This window comes from Anastrepha ludens, chromosome 3, assembly GCF_028408465.1.
Source record: "Anastrepha ludens isolate Willacy chromosome 3, idAnaLude1.1, whole genome shotgun sequence".
NCBI classification, from domain to species: domain Eukaryota; kingdom Metazoa; phylum Arthropoda; class Insecta; order Diptera; family Tephritidae; genus Anastrepha; species Anastrepha ludens.
Genome location: NC_071499.1, coordinates 123,373,723 through 123,395,906, shown reverse-complemented (window position 1 = coordinate 123,395,906; position 22,184 = coordinate 123,373,723). Strand labels below are relative to the sequence as shown.

The window sequence follows — 22,184 nt, the reverse complement described above, 5'->3', positions numbered from 1 at the left end:
TTTTTTCATCGTTAACGTTCTCGCAGAATTGACATCCGAATAGATTCATGCCGAGTATACTAAATTAATTGATGTTCGATTGGTTTGATTGAGTTTCCATATATATAATATTTATTTATTTATTCAAATTGATAAGTTGATTTGTGGCGAGTTCAGATATATATAAGATTGTATATATAGTAAATATATATATTTATAAAGTATAGAGATATGTATTATGTATGACATATTTGAATAATTGATAGTACGAGTATTATTTTAATAAATTTTTTTTAGTAATTTTAAGGGATATTTTAAAAATATTTTTGTTTTTGTTTATTCAAAAATACGTAATTAATTTCAAGAATCGTATTATGTTAGTGTACGAAAAGAGAGTAATAGAAATAGAAATTGAAAGAGAGAGGGAGAAAAGAGAGTAAAAGCAAGAGCAAGAGAATTTTAAAAATGTATATTGCGCACAGTGAGGAGAAGAGCACAGAATAGAGTATAGCCGCAAAAGAGCAGAAATTAGAACGGGATAGTGATAATGTGCAAAACAAGGCGAGTGCAGGGGGGGGGGGGGGGGGTTAAATAGATGAGAAAGAGAGAGAGAGCGCGAGAGAGAGAGAGAGAGAGAGAGACAAAAATAGTTGTCAGAAAGTGGTTGGGGGGCAAACAGGAGATTTGAATAAGGATCAGTGAGAAGAAAGTAGGCACATTTCAGAAAGGTGTATGCTACCCCAACTCTTCAAAGGTTAAGTGAGGGAAATATAAAGGGCGATCAGATTGGAGGTATTTTTCCAATAGAGTTTGTTTTGACAGATCACGCGTGACTGCTGTCAAACTAAACCTATAATTTTTTTCAGTATCCATTGAAGTTTCATCATGGAAAGACTCACACCTCAACAACGTTTACAAATCGTAGAATTGTATGAAGAAAATCGACGCTCTGTGAAAAGTGTACATCCGGCGCTCAGGAATAGCCATTACATCCATTGAAAACAAACGTTAGGTACAGCCTAAGGGCTGGAGAAATTAAGGAATCATCGGCCCATATTTCTTAGAAGACGTGACTAGCGCCAATGCAACAATGAATGGCGAATGCTGTCCATGCCCATGCCCATGATAAACGACTTTTTGATGCTAGAAATTTAAGTCCGTGATCTCCACAATAAGTTCCCCATGGCTCTAAAAAGACGGCGGACGCTATTTGCCATACAGTCCGTGAAACAATAATTTTCGATTAAGTCATTGGAAGCCAACATCACTAAAGTTATTCACGAGATACCAACCGAAGTTCCCCAGTCCCCAGCGAGTCATTCAAAATTGGTGTTTATAGATGGCTGAATTACGCCAGAGTTGCGCCCAACATTTGAAAAGGATTGTCTTTGAAAAACATTTGTCTACACAAAAATAATAAAGATTGGCCAATATGGATTCTCGTTGTTTTATTTCAATTTAAAATCCGACATCTCTAAATTGATCGCCTTTTATTTGCTATAAAGTTTCGAATTAAGGCGCGTATCTTGATTTTCGGATTATACCACTTCTATTAAAAAATATTATTATGCGAGGTGTTTAAACTGTTTGGGTACTCGATGAAATTTGCGGCATGCAGAGCACTTAAGAAATTTGGGAGAAAATAACTAACTCCATAGGCAACGGCAAACCCTTGAGTGTATTTCTGCAATGAAAAAGCAGAAAAAGCTTCTCATAAACTTCACTTGACATTTGAAGTTTTCATGAACTGTAGAATGTAGGTCAGAAATTGGAGGAGAAGTTCGGCCAAATATTTTATAAAAGATGCACGAACCAATTGTATACATATTCTACTTTATTTTTTCATAATTTTTTTTAAATGCAACCGTATTGCATCATAAATAATTTTCCAATTATTTATTCAGATGTATTTAAGTGGGTCGCGCTGAAGAGGGAAACACTTAAGAGGGATACAGTCAAAAATTAGATGTAACTGAAAGCTGCTTAAGTGGTGGAGAGATAAGACTTAAGAACAACATCTAAGTAAGTAAAGGGCATTAGAAAGGTTTATTCATACGTGGTTTTTCAAAAAAATGTCGTGTTCTGCTAAAAAAGGCGCTTAAAAGGTATAACCGCACGAAAGGTTAGGGTTTGGCTGATACAAATTTTAGTAGTTATCTTTCAAAATGGTTGCATTAAGCATTTGCATTTTTACTACATTCTCGATGGCAATGCTAATTACTTATTTAAAATAATCAATATTGTTAAAGAAAAAAAACAATCTGCAGCACTATTGCCAATTTACTAAACAGAAATTCGGTTTAGGAAGCATTATTATATAATATAATATATTACTTAGTCAAAAAATGTCAATAGTATACTCAAGCAAAGTAATTGAAGCACAGTTATGGAACAGGTTGTAAGCTCCACATTAGTACCAATAGTATGCAATTATTTCACTGTAAATTGACAACAGTGTATTCTGAAACACTATTAACTGAAAATTGGTAACAGTGTATTCTGAAACACTATTAACTGAAAATTGGCAACAGTGTAATCTGATACACTATTAATTAAAAATTGGTAACAGGGTATTCTGAAATACTATTAGCGAAACATTGACAACAATGTATTATGAAACACTATTAGCTGAAAATTGGAAACAGTGTATTCACGCCTGCAATCCTAGTGCCATTGTTTAACAATTGTTCAACTGAAAATTGGCAATAATGCGTATCCCAAATTATGGTTTTTTGCATCAAGTTTTCAGTTGAACGATTGCCAAATAATGGCTTGCTCAACTAATACTTTTTTGCACCAATTTAAATAAGATAATTTACCATTACAATAAAAGCAACAAAACTTTTATAATAAAAAAAAGTCAAATTTTTGTTAAAGAAAACTTATTTTGAAAATTGGCAACAGTGCTGCTTTAGAAGCATTGCAAAGCAGAAATGGGGGTAAAACGACAGACTCAAGGCGCAAACGGTCTATGAAAGTTTCAAAATAGCTTTAAAATGGTTGACAGAAGAATTGAGAGAATAAATGTATAAATATTTAAAAAGTCTTATAGAAAGCTTAAAGCTAATAGTCCACTTTAAATCACTGCTTTAGTATAATTCATTTATTTTTATAATTATTTTATAATTAGCGGTTTTTTTTTTATAAAAATGTAAACTATTTTGCTTTGTTGTCAAACATAAGTGGTTGTTTGATTATGTGTAAGTGAATGGATACAAATGTATATGTGTGAGAGAGCATTGCATTTTATTGCGGAATATGTGAATTTGTGCTATGGGTATGTGTGTATATTTAAACATCAGTTTAGTTACTTTTAGCATTATTTTAGCTATTTTTTATATATATTTTTTATGTTTATATCTGTAGTGAGAAAATTTGGATAGTTTTAAAGCAATTTTGTGAAAAAATTCAAAACATTAATACTAAATAGAGTTTGCTTTTTGACAAAAAAAATTATTTATTTTTTTTATTGGTTTTGTTTGACTAACTACTTGAGGCAACAATGAAACTAACTAACTGGCGAAATCCAAGAAATTTTTTTAACTAACTACACAATTAGGCGTAAAGTTATACTGTAAATATATACGTACATATATGAGTATATATAGATTGTATGTGTAAGTAAAAGTGATGTACCAATTCATTGCATGAATAATTGTACTAAGTAAATAGTCGAGTTACAACCATGTATACGAGTATGTAGATTAGTATAGTAGTATTGAAATTCCGAAATTTGATAAATGAACTTTTTGAGACATTTCAACTTTTGATTGGATGGCTAAAAAAAACAGACTAGTTACACTAAATTCTAATTCGACTAAGTACACACAGCGATTGTCAAACTAACTAATATTTTTACTAATTTTTTACTATAAAAATATGTTGTAATAAATATTGAAGTACGAGTACTAAAGTCGTTTTGTGTTGTTTGTGAAAGGCTTTTATTGAGCTCATTGATTGATAAGCGTTTGTTCAAGTGGAAAGAAGAAGGACAGAAAGCATGAGCGAATTGGTTTTAAAGGGCGAGAAATGTATGAGCACTTTTTGTAATGATAAGTGAGAAATCGGTGTATTTTAAGTTTAAGGTTTTTGTTTAAAAATATTTTTTAACACTAACGATAACTAAAAAAAACCGAAATAAAAATAAAAGTCTTAAACCTGTCTGAGCATTCCCCTTTTAGTATTTACTCGTGAAGGTATTTAATGTAAATATAAAAATTAAAAAACACTGCATGTGTTTAAAAATTAACAAAAGTATTTATTTCGAACAATGGGAGTTTATTTAAAAAACAAAAACAAAGAGCTTGTTCTACAAATAATTGAAATCCGTTCCTAATAATGCGCTGAAAAATGGAATAGATATTTTTACTAAATAATTTTTGTCAAGAAAGGGGGGGCAGTGCTTAGTGTAGTTAGAGATAGTATGCGGGAAATTAATCTTCTTAAACAAGGTTTGGTTTGAAAAAATTTCGGAGTTTTTAAAAACAGAAAAGTGTAATAAAGAAATTCTTATTTCAAAAAGTAAATAGCAATAGTTGATAAAGCAATACAACTTTATACACTTTTAATACCATTAACTGTTCTGAATTACTAAAAATTAGCGGCGTTGTAAAATATTCTGTTCAATAAGACACAAAGTAATTGATATAGAAAACTGGCAACATCGCAAAATATTTTAGCAGTAATTAATAAAGCGTTGCAATTCCATAAACCTTTTAAGACTTTGTTGCAAAGCCCATTGAGGTATAGGGTATTAATTTACTATTATTTTGAACTAATGAAAATTAGCAGTATTTTAAAATATTCTGCTAAATAAGTCAGAAAGACATTGATATAGAAAACTGGCAACATCGCAAAATATTGTGACAATAATTGGCAAAGCGTTACAATTTTAGTAAATTTTTTAAGACTCTTTTCAAGACTTTGCCGGAAAGCCCACTGGAGAATAATGGTATTAATGTACCGTTATTCTGAATTACTAAAAATTAGCAGCGTTGTAAAATATTCTCTTAATAAGTCAAGAAGTAATTAATAGAAACTTGGCAACATTTCAAAACGCGCGGCAATAATTGGCAAAGCGTTACAATTTAAATAACTTTTCTAAGAAGTGAAAGTGGCAGCGAAAGAACTTGATCGACTTTGGCGTACAGTCCACTGAGAAATATTGATATCATTTTACTGTTATTCTGTATTACTATAAATTAGCGGCGTTGTAAAATATTATTTTCAAAATTGCTAAAAGTAGAAAATTAGATGTTAAGTCACTGCTCACAAATGAATGGGGTAAATTGAATATTTCTTGAACTAAATTTGATTATTTTGTTAAACAAGAGTCTGCCAGTAGAACTTTATGCAGCGATTAACTGGTAGCAAGTAAAATATAAATTTAAAATTTTCTTTTTGAATGATAATGCCAGTAAATAATATAAAAATGGTGTAAATTGCTAATGTGATCAAAGGTTCCGCAACAAATTTCTAAAACAAATTTAACAAACCTAATAATTTCTTATTTAAACATGACAATGAAAGCAAAACAAAAAAAAAATGTACGGACTTCGAAAATACTTTGGATGTAAAAAAGTCCACATACTAACTTTCATAAAAAAACGAAAAGTTTAATAACTGTTAATGAAATCTTAGCAAACAAAAAACTGTTGCAGAAAGTGATTTTTTACGCAGGTGCACTGAAAATCAGTAATCAAGAAATCTCGAATAAGCCATCAACTCGATCCTCTTCTGTTATGAAAAATCTTACTTCTAAAGAATATTCTAAGTTTTATTTCTCAACACTTTTATTCAAATCTTTGAAATTAATTGAGTGCATGTATGCCTGAAAATTGGCAACATTGTAATGGCTGTGCATATGTACTATCGAAGAAAACTCGCAACACTGTTTGAAGCGCCGACAATTCTTGACTAGTACTTCGGCAATGAAATTTAGCATCAGTGCTGTGAGTGCCTATTCTACAAAATCATATTTTAACTATTGTATTTCGCAACAAAATTCACACTGTGAGATAGGTGACAGCAGCGTTTTATATATATTTATTCACTTGTGTATACGTACCTTTTTGTGACTTTTCACTTGATTACTTTAAGTAATTCGATTATTTTCGCATAAAAATTGACAACAGTGCTGTATTGCAGTTTACGAAAAATGGCAGTAGTGCGATTGAAAAGCGAAATTGAAAGACTGTTAAAACATGTTTCTTTCACAACAGTGCTTAGAAGGCTTTTTATGCAGAAGTTACAACAGTTTCGGAACTTACATTCTTTGCATGGGTTTGAGCAAAAATTGACAATAATGCGTAGAAGTTGCGTTAAATTCAAACAATACTTGACACTTTGACAACACTTTCTAATTTTAGGTGCATGTCTTAGCTTTACGAAGCGCCGAAAAAATGTTTGTCTGGAAATTTGAATAAGTGAGTATGGAAAAATATTCCATTTTTTTTTAGAAAAGTGTCAACGTCGCAACAGGGCCGACAAATTGGAAAGTAAAATATAAAATTTCAACTAAACTTAATCAAAGGAAACACGATTTTCAATAAACTTAATATGGCGACTACCTTTGATGTGCGGTATGGAGTGTGTTTGGTCTAAATTACTCAAATGAAAATGTAGGAGGTTGGATGAGTAGCCTGATAATAAACTTTTTACAAGATGTTTGATCATTTTCTAAATTCACTTTTTCTTTAATTTGTTTATCTAAAATCTTCTACAAAATGTTTTTTAAAAATGAAAATTGGTATTTTTTCAATGAGTTGACGATTATGTGGGTAAAGTTGGCAAGTTTAGTAAAATAGGTGGTAAAAGAAGAGAGTGCTAAAGCTTTACTTGGAGAAAGTGTAAAGAGGGGTATTTTCAATAGAACAAGTGCGTGAGAAGAACTACAATTTCTAAGGGCATCTTACTTTTGAAGACAGCGAGAAGTGAAAGGACACTTATGGAGTTCATAAAGAGCATTGAGTTAAATAAAAATGGAAAGAAATTCCGGAAGCGTTATTTAAAAGAGGTAGGAATTAGCGAAATGTTTATAAGCAAATAAAAAGAGGCGGCTAAATATGTTTATTTCTGGGCTAGAAGAAGGAGAAATATCCATTGCTGTAAAAGAGCAAAAAACTAAAATTATAAAAAAAGTATATTTGACATGTTGTAATGGGGCATGGTTGAGTAGTTGGTTGGTCGACAACGTAATTTTTTTTTTGAGTTCTATGAGGTTTTTTACGCCTAATAATAATTATTGAATATATTAAACGAAATGAAATTTTCCTCCACAAATTTTTGCTAAAATTTGTACAAAATAAATATTTTGTATGATTTGATGCATTTACTGTATAAAATTATTACTTTCCCATAACTTGAGTTAGTGTACGTATTTATAGTGTATTGAGCGCGTTACCTCATATTCGTAAACGTTTTTTATTTTCTTTTCCTCTACTCCTTTACATAAAATCCGCCTAACTCTTGTTTTTGGTTTCCAAAGTGTTAATTTTTTCATTAGTATTTAAATAGTATCTTAGTAACTAATTTTTAAATAATTTAATTCTAACACTAGTTTTTTAAAACTTCTTTACGCTCATAACAAAATCTTACCTGAATATGAATATGAATAGAACGAGCAGCGAAAAGAACACAGCCACATTGTCCATAGTGCGCAACATCACGAATAGTTGCCGTCGCAGATTGGGCATGAAACGTACCAGTTTGAGTATGCGTAAGAGGCGGAATGTGCGCAATACCGAGAGTCCCGAACCACCACCGCCGCCACCATTACCATTTCGAAATTGTTGACAAATTTCAATGACGCTGAAAAAGGATGGGATTTTAAAATTTATTGGACGTTTTATAAGATTTAAGAAAATTGGCAACTTTCTATCGGTACAAGTTTTAAGAAAATTCGCAACATTTCATCAGCATAAGATTTAAGAAAATTGGCAACATTGTATCAGTATAAGATTTAAGAAAATTGACAACTTTGTATCGGTATTAGATTTAAGAAAATTGGCAACTTTGTATTAGTATAAGATTTAAGGAAATTGACAGCTTTGTAATAGTATACGATTTAAGAAAATTGGCAACTTTGTAATAGTGTACGATTTCAGAAAATTGACAAGTTTGTATTAGTGTAAGATTTAAGAAAATTGGTAACATTGTACCAGTATAAGATTTAAGAAAATTGGCAACATTGTTTCAGTATAAGATTTAAGAAAATTGTTAACATTGTATCAGCATAAGATTTAAGAAAATTGGCAACATTGAATCTGCATAATATTGAAGAAAATTGGGATCTTTGTGTCAGTAAGGTCGCCACAGATGGGGGGCCTGCACGTGACTGTTAGGTGGTTGGCTAACTTTCAAAACCTACTGTGGATAAGAAACATTTAATAACAGATAGAGTTTTTCTCATACCGGTCGACCCTCGGCGAGCATTGGCGAACCTCTGAAGCTAACTAAAACTACAGGTAAATGCATGGGGAAAAGCATTTAGTTGATTCTCAGCGATTTTGGAGGAATCAGCTGATTGGCTGCCGTAACCGAGGTTATGACAGTGGCTTGCTTACGAAAAATTGAGATAGTTTTGATAGTATACGAAATAAATCATAATAACGGGTCACTGCGCTACGCCATCCCAGCCAATAGAATGGGTATACCTCACAATGACTTCTGCAGGAGTTGTGGAAATGACGAAGAAATGGAGTCGGTAAAACACCTCCTCTGTGAATGTCCTGCTCTTCAAAGAAACCATGCCAAATATCTTGGCGAATATTACTTTGAAGAACTGGGATATTTTGAAATTGTCTCACTGGAGGGAGCGATTACCTTCTTAAAAAGATCTAAGTGGTTTAAGGAACTTTGTGAGGCGATGATAATCAATTGAAGGTATCACAATGGGCCTTAGAGACCCCGCCTTGTCTTAGACAAGCAACCTAACCCAACCTTATATGATCCATTTACCACACTGACAATCCCAGTTAGGCTATGCCCATTTAAAACGCCATACAAGGACTCCGTGCAAGTCGTGAAACCAATTAAATGTGTGTATGTAAGCTGCTTCTTTAAAACATTTATTAGCTAAACACTCACACTTTCACTCTATACAAGTTAACGAATTATATTTCACTCTAACTTTTTCGGTTTTTAACTGCGTATGCAGACATGTCAACTGAAATGTTACACATATGCCATGTGTGGCTAACCAAATAACTTACAACGCTATGCAAACAATTTGCTCAAAGTTAATTTGAAATGTGAAAAATTCGAGCTATTTGAAACCGAAGCAGCTCACCGAGACACATACACGAATGCATGTAAATTTGAGCAAAGCAGCCGCAAATAATATACATATATACTTATATATTTACTCCAACAAAAATTCTTCCATCCTCTTCTTTAAGTTCGGCATGAGCACTCATGTGTGTGTATATATATAAACTATTCTGGTCACTTGCTTGTCGTCGCCTGCACCTTGGGTGGTCAACATGTTGCATGATGGTAGTGGCATGTTTTGCATGGCGTGGCGGTGTGGCGACGACTGCAATGTGAACCAATTTATCGCCAGCGAAGCCAGCATATTCTCAACTTGTTGACTGCAGTGACACTGCGCACACACACAAACACATTCACAATTATAGTGAGCCATATTAATGCCGCAGCCACAGCCTCGCCCCCACAATGCAGCGCAATTTTCACATTCAGCGTCGCTTCAATGCCTTCGCTTCGTTTGTAATTTTTTCTTCTTATTTCTTTTCCGACTTTAGTTTCTACATTTCACTATCCGCCTGTTGCTCACACTAGCACATAAGCCAACAACAATAGCTACACGCTAGCCAACATTTGACAGTAAAGAGAATCGCTATAGAGTAACTCTGTATGTGCGTGTGTGCATGCCATTTTCAGCCTCACCGCAACCCCTTCACGCCACAACAATTTAAATCTTCGGCAATCGTATGTCAACAGTGAAATTATCACTGCTTCAACACGCCAAAGTAGCAAGGATTTGCATGAGTAGAATGCATTGTGGCGTTGGGAAAAATCGTGCGCTTTTCCGCAAGTCAGCATAGATACATACGTGCATACATACATATATATGTACGTTTATACATATATTTACATACTGGTAAGTATGTGCGTATTGGTAGTTCTAGTTTGGCACTAAGGCGAGAATTGCAGCAAATCGTACTTGCATGTGATGGTGTTTGTGTCGACGGCAATTTCGCAAATTTGCATAGCCTTGAAATTTATTGCTGAGCATAGAAAGGGAAATTCATACATGAATACATATTTTTTGCCGGTGAAACTCATTCACAAGTTAGTTGATTTATGCGAGCGATTTGTAAAGTAGAGATCCTATTTGAATTTTTGCACTGTAAGCGGCAGGTGGCAAAGTATTTTGGTTTTTTTCTAATAAGAAATATTTGGTTTTTAGAAAATTTAAACTTCAAGTCACTGCGTGGTCCATTAACACTAAATAGGCCACCATATAGCAGGTTTCTTACCATTCAAGCCAATTCATGCCAACCCATAAAACCTGTAGTCCACTGTATCAGAAAAATTTAACAAGTAGCTAGTGAAAGTTCGCAGATTTAGCGGGTGGAGCTTCAGAAGTCCGTCACCGATACCTACGAACTGGAACCAAAAGTTTTTCGATGGTGCTTCTCCTATTTTCTGCTATCCTCATCGCAGAAGCTCCACCTTGATTAGCCAGCACTAAAGTTTCGAGCAATATTCAAATGCTTTGGAAAAGCAAGCCTGATATTCCCCGGCCAGGCATCAAGAGGGGACTAGTTGTAGGAAACTCTACCCTTCTTAGCGACCTCATGAGCACTACAATTTGCTGTAACCTAGTAATCCCATCAGCTTTCCAAAATCAACAGAATCTTCAATTAAATGAGGTAGTAAATCTAGAGATTGTGAGAGAACGGCACTCGAAAGACCTTCACCTCTTGAAACCAGCAATAGAAATTATTACACTGTCAACTCACCTTAGTATTACGATGATGCCATCGAAGACATTGAATCCATTCGCAATATAACGAAACGGTCCTTCGGCAATCACTTTCAACAGCATCTCCACAGCGAATATCGCTGAGAAGACAACATTACTCTTCTCCACAATAGCTGTCAATTCCTCGGGCTGATCGTGATATTCGATACCCATGGAGAGTGTATTGATGAGAATGGCCAACAGTATGCCTTGCTGAAAGTATTTATGCTCCACTAGCAACTTTATGTAACGTCGCATCACACCGCAAACACGCATTACGCACCGATAAATCCGTATCAGAATTTTCATCGCTTTCGAGCGTTGCTTCTTCTCGCCGAGCGGCGACAAAGCATTCTGGTATAAATCATAGCAGCATGAATAGTCTTCGATATAGTGACCCGTAGTTGTAGTGGCGGTATTGTTGCCCGCACTGCTAGTAACCGCCAAGGCGGTGGTGTTGTTATCCAATCGTTTACATTGTCGTTCGCTGATAACCAACGAGTTCGGTTGCTGTTGTTTCATTAGCTGTGTCTGTTGGCGATTGTGCTGATTTTTCAACGCTTCGGCGGTGTGCGGATCGCAACGCGCCAACGAAGTGTAAAACGATTCCAGTGTACTTTGACCGGTGGGCAGGGCCGCTGAAAAGGCCACAGAAAATGCTAAAAGCTCTTGACATGTCATCGCGTCGTGTATACCGAGTTCGGAGCAATCGGCGTAGGGATTGGTGATTGTGCTGCCGCCACTGTTGATCGTTTGGGGGAGATTGACCTTAAGGATGAGAGAAAGAGGGCGACAATGGTAAAGTTGTAGGGTGATATTAATGGTGTGGGCAAAATGGAAGGGAATATTGAGAGCGAGAGGGAAATACATGAAGAAGGGTATGACGTATGGAATAAATTGAAATTAAATGAAATAAAAAGAAATTAGATGAAAAAGTAAAGTAAAGTAAAACAAAAGGGAAATGAAAAAATAAAAATATTAAGAAAATATGAAGAAAAAAAAATGAAAATAAAAAGAAACTGGAAACAGTGAATTACAAAAAAAAAAAAAAAAATTAAAAAATTAAATTAAAAAATAGTATTAAAAAGAAAAAATGTAAAAGTAAAAAATTTAAATAAAAACAAAAAAAGTGAAATTAAATGAAGTAAGTGAAAAAGTGTAGGAAGTTAGAATTAATAAACTTAAAAAAAAAAAATAAAACAAAGTAGAATAAAATAAAATAAAATAAAATAAAATAAAATGAAAACAAAAATAAGATGTAAATAAGTAAATTAACAACAGAAACAAAAAAAAAATTGCATTAAAACTTAATTAAAATCAAATGATTAGAAAAAATAAATAAAATAAATAAAATAAATAAATAATTAGAAAAAAAGAATAAATAAATAAAAATAAAATGAATCAAAGTAGAATAAAAATATCAAAAAAATTTAAGAAATGAAGAAAATAAAATGAAAACAAAACGAAAATGGAAGAAAATAAATTGTGGAAATATAAGTAAGAAGGAAAAAAGGTTGTATTAAAATGAAGTAAAATTAAATATACAAAAAAAGAAAATAAAATATAAATATTCAAAAAAATTGGGTAAAACTAAACGAAGTAAATGAGAGAAAGTAAAAAAAAAGTAAATTCAAAAATTAGAAATAAAAAATCAAATTAAATAAAGTATAATACAGAAATGAAGAAAATTTATTAACTGGCATAGGAAGAAATGCTATAAATATGTAAAAAAGTAAACTACACAGGCACAAACAATTAAAAAAAAAAAAAAAACAACAAAATAGCATTAAGAACTTAATTAAAGTCGAATATACAATCATAAAATGAAATGAATAAAAATAAAATAACAAAATAAATTAAAATAATACAGATATTACAAATTTAAAAAAATAAAAGTTAAGTTAAAAAATAAATAAAAGCAGAATAAAATAAAGTAAATAAAAGAGTTACGAAATAAAAAAATAAAAATAAAAAAAAGGATAAAAGAAATTAAAAAAAAAATCAAAGCCTAATAAAATAAAATAAATAAAAGAATTCAAATAAGTTTAATGAAACGAGGGTAAAATAAAATAAACTTAAATAAAATTTAATAAAAAAATGTAAGTTAAAATGAAATTTAAAAAATTATAAATTGAAATTAAATGCTGCCAGACGAGATGTTTATATACAGAGACTAAACTATATGAAATCGGAATGAAGTGAAAGAAAGAAACTACGCATTTAACACTCAAAATTAGTACAAGGGAAAATATGGAATGGAACGAAATAGGGCAAAGGTTAACAACGTCAAAGCAACTATAAAATATTAGCATGCAAATCAAGGAAGATACAGCTAAATTTGAAAGATAAGGTTAATATTTCAATAAGCAATTTCGTATTTATATACGTACTTGTTCAAGGAACGAATTGGAATGAAACAACGTAGGATGAAATGAACCATACTAAAATGCATAGAATAAATTCAGATATAAACAACTTAAAAGAGGTGGAAACTTTAAGGAAAAAGCATTCCTCAGCCAAGGAAACGAAGCGAAATTGAAACATGGTAGAAGTAAAGTATCATTGTAATGAAAAACCAATGAAAATTGTAATGAAAAAAAAAATGCATCAAAACTTAATGTAACCCAAAAAAGTTGCATACAGAGGCGTTTCGGAGAAATGAAAGACACTTTTGTATATGAGAATTTCCCTATACACTCACCTGCCAAATGCTGCCATCACCGGCCTGGGTCATTTTCTCCGACGAACATACAGCGCCCTTCTCCGCCACATTTGCTGATGTTGTTGTGCCGGCCACCGTTAGCGCTTCACTAATTGCGGGCGGTGTATGGAGCAGCACATATTCGTTGAACATCACCGACGGACGGCGGCTAGCCGATGTGGGCGGACTGAGGAAGCCCGAGGTGCAGGGATTACTCTGCGGTGGGATGATGGGAATGGTGGATAAACAAAAACACATAAAAAGAAGGTAAAAAGACAAGTGAAGGTATGGAGAAGAAAAAACAGGTTAATGAATTTGATAATTTCTAGTCGAAGAAAATAATAGGAAAATTTTTAAGCAACCATAGCGAACAGAATTCAATAAAAATGAAAACTTTCGAGATGCCTTTTTTTGCTTTTGGAGGTAGCAACAACTTTAAAGGTATGTAACTATTTAATGCTATACTTAGACATACTTATAGTATATTAAATTGATTAAAAAGTGGATTTCGAGGTTGTTCATAACTGAGGGTGTATTATTACATACGTATATAAGCAGACAAAGACCAGCGGATTATGATTTTTTTGTTGCAATTTTTACTATATACAATTTTTGCTTATTTTCCGCTAGGACTTGGAAAAACTTTGGTGACGTGACAAACATTTCAAAACGTGGTGATAAATTTGAAAGTAAAATTTTTATATGGAAAAATAACTTGAATTTATATGTATTTACATTCGTTTTACAAAGTATATTTTACGACAGTAAATGTTAAAGTAAAAAAATTGTTAAGAAAATGCAAAGAACAAAACAAAAAATTAAATAGAAACTTATTCAAAAATTTACTCATGATATCTATACCTTGCCCAAGTTGCCCAACTGCAGCTAAATTGGTATGTAATCGATACAAGTAGTTTATAGAAAAAGATTTAGAATTCACTCAACTGAAATATAAATCAAAAATGGAACATAGGGGCGTGTTTGTGTAGCATGGAAGGCTGGCATAATTTTTGTTGAGTGCCTTTTTTATGTGACTGTAGTTGGTAAAAGTTTCATTACTTTTGCATAGTGTTTTGGCATACTTTTTTTTCTGGTTGTTTTGTATATATATAAAATTTTAGGGCCTTTATTGTGTTCTTAAAATCTGGACAGCAAATTGCTGTGGAAGCACAACGTTGAGGAGAGGGTGAAAAGGCCAGTAATGCGTTGTACGCATGTAAAAGAATGCTGGGCGTTACTTGGGGTCTATCACCCTCTCTGATGCATTGGTGCTACACAGCAATAGTTAGACCGATATTGCAGTATGGAGCCTTAGTATGGTGGACTGCGACAAGAAAACAGACATACTTAATTACTTAACCACTGGAAAGGATTCAACGACTCGCTGCTCTGTGCATAACAGGAGCGATGAAAACCACTCCAACGGCGGCGCTGGAAATGATACTCAGCATGCCACCTATTGACCTCATGGCGGAAAACCTGGCAGCGAAATCCGCGAGGAGGCTAATGGCTGCGGGGGTATTCACCTGCAGAACGTTCGGTCACAGCTCAATAGGAAAGTGGCACGGACTACATGACTCCGTACTTTAACTTTTCACATCTATACAGATGGCTCTAAAACTCTAGACGGAGTGGGAGCGGGTATTTACTGCTCAAAACTAGGAATAGCCTATCAAGCTGCCAGACCACAGCAGTATTTTCCAAGCGGAAGTTTTTGCTGTGGGGAAAGCCGCGGAGCTAGCCTACGCTAGAACAAGAAAGAACTCAACAATTAATATATACGTGGATAGTCAAGCAGCAATAAGAGCAATAAGCTCATATTGTATTAAGTCCAAAAATGTTCGACGGAGCAGGGAGGCCATAGAAAGGCTAGCCGGAAACAGTAGGCTGCATATCTACCTGGTCACAACGGCATTATGGGCAACGAAATAGTAGATGAGATAGCAAAAAGTGCTGTTAGACTACCATTTGAGCAGGAGAATGACATACCAAAACCGCTAAACACAATACCCAACGAAATGGACGACCACATGAAAAGGCAAGTGGAAGCTAGGTGGACTAACCTGACCATATGCAAAACAGCAAAAGTCATGTGTAGAACTAACGACAAAAAACTGACTCAAATCGTACTTACGCTCTCGCGAAAGGAATGCAAAACTATCATAGGTATGCTAACAGGTCATAATCTATTGGCTGCACATGCGTACAAGATAGGGATTGCTAACACGGACAAATGCAGAAAATTCAGAGAGGATGTTGAGGAAACTTTAGAACACCTTCTGTGCGTTTGTCCGGCATTATCAAAAACGCGACTAAGATGCCTGGGAGCCCACTGTTTGGGGGTCTGGAAGACGTCTCAAAAGTGGATCTCCCAGCGCTGCTTAGATTTGCCAAAAGCGCATCATGTAGGATGATGTCTATTTTAGGTATTCATAGAGGTCGGCCTCCATCTGGTATCGCGAGGGACCAAAAGGTCTATGCGTGGCCTAATGCCAACCAGGCTAACCTAACCTAACCTATTGTGTTCTTATTTGTTAGAACAATTTGCAGTTTTGGTATTTTTTATGCATATTTTTTACTTTGATTCTCAGTTCAGATTTTCAGTGTACACTTCGTCAAAAGTAGTAATGGAAGGTGATACGTGTTTAAAAGAGTTTTGGAAAACGTAACCTAACTTTGAAAGAGTATATAAATATTTTCGGCATAGGTTTTTGCTGTATTCGAGTATATTTGTAATTGATGAAACTTCGAATAAACACGAAGGCACGATGGTTCAATAAAAGAATTGTTATGTGACGGAAATTTATGAAAACACAAAAACTTGTAAAACCTTTTTGACGAAGGTAATCTTAAGTGGTACTACATTTGACATACCGCGCCTAAGCTGTCTAGGTTCTGCGATCCTCCTCTCATTGAAAGATATCCCTGAATAGAGCGTGAATGCCACAGAAGTACGATCTGAAACCGACGCCTGCATTCACCCTCTCTATGTAACATTTGGGACAAGTTATGGGACAAGAAGCGTAATTCATTGTTGATCAGCCAAACTAAACTAACCAAACTTTATGGGTAAGGACTAAGAAGAATCAGAATTTAAAAGTGCATGAGAATCTCCCTTGCCAACAAGTGTTATTTTGGGCTAGGCAATTGAGTAGTAAAGTCTTCTCTCAACATACACAACTAACACTTTATAAGGCGCTTATCTTGCCCGCCCTAACGTATGACGCATAAGTTTGGACGATGCCAATATCCGATGAGGCATCCTTTGGAGTGTTTGAGAGAAAGATTCTGCGGAAGATTTTTGATCCTTTGCACGTTCGCAACGGCGAATATCGTCCATCGCCAACGATGAGCTATATGAGCTTTGCGGCGTCATAGACATCGCGCAGCGACTAAGAATCCAGCGGCTTCGTTGGCTAGGTCTCGTCCTCTGAATGGATACAAAAGCACTAACACTCAAAGTATTCAATGTGGTACCAGCTGGTGGTAGGAGGGGAAGAGGAAGGCCTTCTATTGGCGTCGAGTAGCATGGGAAAGAAACGACTGACGCGCTTTGTTAAACTCGGCCAAAAGCGCTTAAGCGGCTAACGCGCCAATCAAGAAGAAGAAGAAGAGAGCTTGGACATTCCATTGAATAATCGTGCCTTGTCGAATTCACATAGTATTTGCTATATCATCTACAACAACAATAAATATTATTCAGCTAAACAAAACTTACAATCAATTGCTCCGAATCAACATTCGAGGGGAATTTCAGCAAAATTGTCTTCTGTTGACCCGATTGCTGACCCTGTCCCTGTGTCTGGGTCTGCTGTTTTGCCGCATCCGGTGTCAAATGATTTGCCGATTTTTTCAAATTTGAATTACGCGTTGTATGCTCCAATGATTGCACAGAATTCTCTGAAGAGGAGTGTTGCTGCTGTTGTTGCTGTTGCTGCTGTTGGCCGACAACGCTCACATTGTTGCTATTGATATTGTTGGGCAAGCCAGTGTTGGTTGACTGACCACCATTTGTTAGTATTGTACTTGCTATTGTTGTTGTTGTAGCGCTAATGGGTAAAGTGAGTGCTGCGGCTGTTGTCGTGTTTTGGGACGTTGGCACCAATATTGAAGTAGTTGTTGGTGCTGTTGTTACCGCTTGTTGATTGCGCCCACCATTCATACCACCGCCATTGTTATTGTTGTTGCTGCTGTTGTTCACATTATTATTATTCGAATTTAATGGCACCATAACGGTGATCATTTGATCCTGTATACTCGACGGCTTCCGATTTCCATATTTGGGACACTTCGGGTGATGGCATTTGATGCGCGATGGCGAGAATGTCAAATTGTCGGCGTTGGGTAGGAGACCTTCTTTGCGTTGCTGTTGCTGGTATCTGGTTGGTGTTTTTGCAGGTAATTTGTAGTCGACATTTTTGACAGTTGGCGGATGACAGTTGACAAGTGATGAGTGTGTGCGAATGTGTTGAAGTGACATTTGAGTTGACATTTGCCATTTTTTTAATAGTAGAATAATTTGTATCGTTGTGCCATTTATTCATGATTTCATTGTGCATTGTTATCACACGCACACGCACGCGTACGCAGGAGCAGTTATATGCCATTTTGGTTGCATTGTTGTTTGTATTTGTCAATGTCGATGTGATTCGATTTTCGAATGAAAGAAGCATAAATAGAGAGCAGAGTTTAAATGTTAGTGTCAAGTTGTATATGACAATATATTTAATATTTTGCTTCGTTTTTTTTTTTATTTGAATGAATAACTATGCCATGCCTGACTGATTGACTGTCTAGCTATTTGGCTATGCTATGTGTGGAATGTTTGCCTGGTTGTGAGTTTGTATGAGAGTTATGCGTGTGAGGTGAGTGATAGACAGATACACATACATACAAGCACACATAAGCAGATGTGAGAAGAATGCGGTTAACAATGTGCCTGTGTTGTTGCTATGGTTGTTGTGCTAAAAATGTGAAAATCATGAATCTTTTGCAAGCGCTAGGATAAATTAGCTGATTAGCTACCGTAAAGAACTCTATACAGGGAGATTTAAAATAATTGAATTAGTGTGGGCTGCGGCTTTCTGCGTAAGGTTCAAGCTTCAACAGTCATAGAAGCTCCCTGGCTGCTGTAGAACTTTGTGAGGTATGACCTGTGCGGTAACAGCTGAGTCGAAAGCTGAGGTAATCAGCTCTAACTCTGAACCAAACACCTTTCGGCCAAAGGACATGCAAAATAACTATTTTAAACTATTCTAAGAAAATTTCCTAACACTCTGTGCAGCGAAATGTAGAATTGAGACTAGGTGACACACACACCATCAGCGAAGTCAGAGTCTACTGTAACAGCTGCGAGATTCTTCCAAGATAATTATCTGTAGACCGTGAAGAGTCTACAAAGAAGTTCGTATCTAGTAATCTAAGTTGAGCCTAAGTTCCGTAGGAAAGGAAAAGATAGTTTGAGACTGAGTTACATAGAGACAATAACACTGTGGTGTCCAGAGCCCCGAACTGATTGATAAATTGAAGCTGTGAAGCTGCTACTTTCAAATGAGACCAGAGTCAAGTATTGGTGTAGGTTTTGCAGCAACTATGAGCCTCCCTCACATAAAGATTGCAGTGTACGCGCTTTTTGGTATCAAGCCGTACCATCGAGCAGATCTGTTTTCATTTTACAAGGCATCCACAATTTGGTATCGTTTTTTCACTTTGACATTTCCTTCAACGAAGCTAACTACTTTTCCATACCCATTGAACTGCATAAAATCTGGGTGTCCGACTGCATTTTAATGGAGTTTTTGGATACCTGTTGGTCCTTGGAAGTAACTGTGAACGTTAAGCAGTATAGACCTCTATTGTGACTGATCACCTTTTCCCATACACATTTGTACTCGGTTGCCAAACGGTTGCCGGCCTAGTATGTAACCATAAAAAAGCTGAAATTCAGATCCTGGACCTCTGTTCGCAGATAAAAAACCCGAAACGGGATAAGGCGTAAATAAACTTCACCAGCATTGTCCGGTGAAATGTCTCTTTGAGAGAAAGATTCTGCGGAAGATTTTTGGACCTTTGCACGTCGGTGACGGCGAATATCGTAAACGATGGAACAATGAGCTGTATGAGCTTTACGACGACATAGACATAGCGCAGCGAATAAAGATCTAGCGGCTTCGTTAGCTGGGTCATGTCGTCCGAATAGATACAAACACTCTGCCGCTGAAAGTATTCGATGCGGTACCAGTTGGTGGTAGCAGTGCAAGAGGAAGGCCTCGTCTGCGTTGCAGAGATCAGGTAGAAAAGAACTTCGCTTCCCTTGGTGTGTCCAACTAGCGCCATTTATTATGGAAAATAAACGAAGCTCAGTCAAAATCGAATAATCGGGTGTATCTCTAATGAAGAAGAAGAACAGGGTTCGGAAACTACTAACACAATTCGGATAATGCTCACACTATGCCCATATCCTTATCATGTCGGTCTCCTTGCCCGCGGGGATGAGGCTTAAGTGGTGAGTTAACCCCATGTTATGGAGATTAACTTACCACGAACTAAGAGGGCAGCTCCATATAGGAATTGGGTATCCACTCATCAGCGGAACGGCGGAATTGGTGGCCACCCAAGTACTATGTGGAGAGTACCGCACCGACAACCTGGCAGGAGGTAAAAAATGCATTTCTTTCTTGCAATGTGGAGGCTAAACAAGGATCTCTCTGCACGAGGTAACCCACCTTCGGGAAATCCTCCCGTCGAGAAATCGACGGCTCGGGCATCGGATGTGCAGGCCCGAACCCCACAGCCCCTATGACCGGAATTGACACTCAGGACTCCGGAGGAAGCGCACTACTAGTGGTGAAACATGGCACATTGGCTATGGCAATGGAGAGCCGAGTGAGTGTGAGCGATACACCGTCGTCGAAACGATCTGAAGCAACTGAACAAGTTGTGGAGGATGTGAAGATGGCGGATAGTCTCTCAGTAGACTCAGATGGATCTCTGGTACCGAGTAAGTCTTTGACAACGGTTAATCCTGGTGCGAATCAGGTAAGTACCGGTAAAAAGACTGAAGTTACTGGAGAGTCGAACGCAAGTGTTGGTCTGTCCGCAAGGCAGATCAAACGAAGAAGACAGAAGGCGAAGCAAGCCGAAGCATTAGCTAAGGCAAGTACTCAAGCTCCGTTAACTTCGACACCTGTAATGGAAACGGGAAAGCGTGGCAGAACAGAGGATTCCTCTGTAGGTTTGCACTCTTCCGGAAATGAAACGGGGTCTGTGCCAACGACCGGGAAGAGGAGAAAAGCAAAGGAGAAGAAAGTCGAGAGACGGGATTCGGAAATGCCTGCATCCTCGACACAATCCAAGGCAGACAAACCTTTGCCTGACAAGGCAAAGGCTAAAGGATCTCAAATGTCGAATGAAAAGGCAATGACGGTGCAGATACATACCGGCAAACAAGAGGGCCTACTGTCCAAAAGGCAACAATACTATCTTGACAGCTATCTTTGGAAAGCTATCGGTGAGTCGAAAGACGCGCCGATTTTCGAGAGGAAAAGCGTGGTGAACGGCAACTCAAAGGTGTACTGTTCCAATGCTTTTTCCCGAGAATGGCTGGAAAAAGAGATAGCAAAAATTCCAGCCTGCGAAAACAGTTCATTCTTTTTGAGAGTAGTAAGGAAAGGCTGGTATGAGCGAGTGTCTGGATTCCGGGTCCTTCCTGTAGTTCAGCAGAACTCCTCACACGCATCCGTGTTCAGAACAAAGATCTTGACACAACTCTCTGGAGAGTATACTCGTGCACCAGGCAGAAATCCGCTACTACTTCGAAAGCGGGTTCCCACCCGAAGTACGCCCTCACCTACATCTGGGGCGAATCCACTTTCGTGTCCAGGATAAGGTGGAGGACAAAGCATAAATATACTCAGTCTCATGACTAAAGTAATATTTACACAGATAAATCTGCAGCATAGCAAATCGTCTACGGCTCTCCTGTACCGTAGGCATGCAAAACTGCAAACAAACCCACACATAATACTAATACAAGAACCATGGGTATGTTACAAGCATATCTGTGGCCTAAGTGCTATGTCGTGGAGACAAATACTTCATTGTGAAGGGAATGTGAGACCGCGAGCATGTATTATCATGCCGAGGTTGATCGAACACACGTTGCTAAAAGAGTTATGCTCCGGAGGTAACGTTGCTGCAAAAATAAAGTACTTGAAAAGTGGGAACAGTGTCGAAGCTATCATAGTTTCGGCCTACCTACCCTACGACTCTTTACAGCCACCTCCTTCGAGGGAGCTGAGAGATGTGGTCAAGTATGTAGAATCCAATAATATGGGGCTAATAGTGGGCTGTGATGCAAATTCACAGAACATTGTGTGGGGAGGCAGCAAATGCAACGTCAGAGGTCTCAAGTTACTGGATTTTATCCTGTCATCCGATTTGGTTTTGGAAGAGGACTCTCTTTCTGATCATCGTCTTATCGAATTCCGACTAGGAATTGATACAATATCAATACCT

The 22,184-nt window shown here is 36.4% G+C and overlaps 1 protein-coding gene across 4 annotated transcripts in view; it reads right to left on the bottom strand.

Moving 5' to 3' along the window:
- Positions 1-22,184, bottom strand: part of LOC128858989 (uncharacterized) — a 325,060-nt gene that overhangs the window by 38,716 nt on the left and 264,160 nt on the right. For 3 of the 4 annotated variants that reach the window (XM_054095626.1, XM_054095624.1, XM_054095625.1), the window contains 5 exons: positions 17,386-18,046; positions 14,529-14,552; positions 13,668-13,883; positions 10,965-11,734; positions 7,576-7,788 (listed from right to left, as the gene is read on the bottom strand). In XM_054095626.1, coding sequence (XP_053951601.1) covers positions 7,576-7,788; positions 10,965-11,734; positions 13,668-13,883; positions 14,529-14,552; positions 17,386-18,046 — 1,884 coding nt within the window. The remainder of the gene's footprint in view (positions 1-7,575; positions 7,789-10,964; positions 11,735-13,667; positions 13,884-14,528; positions 14,553-17,385; positions 18,047-22,184) is intronic. The other variant, XM_054095623.1, reaches the window with a different exon arrangement.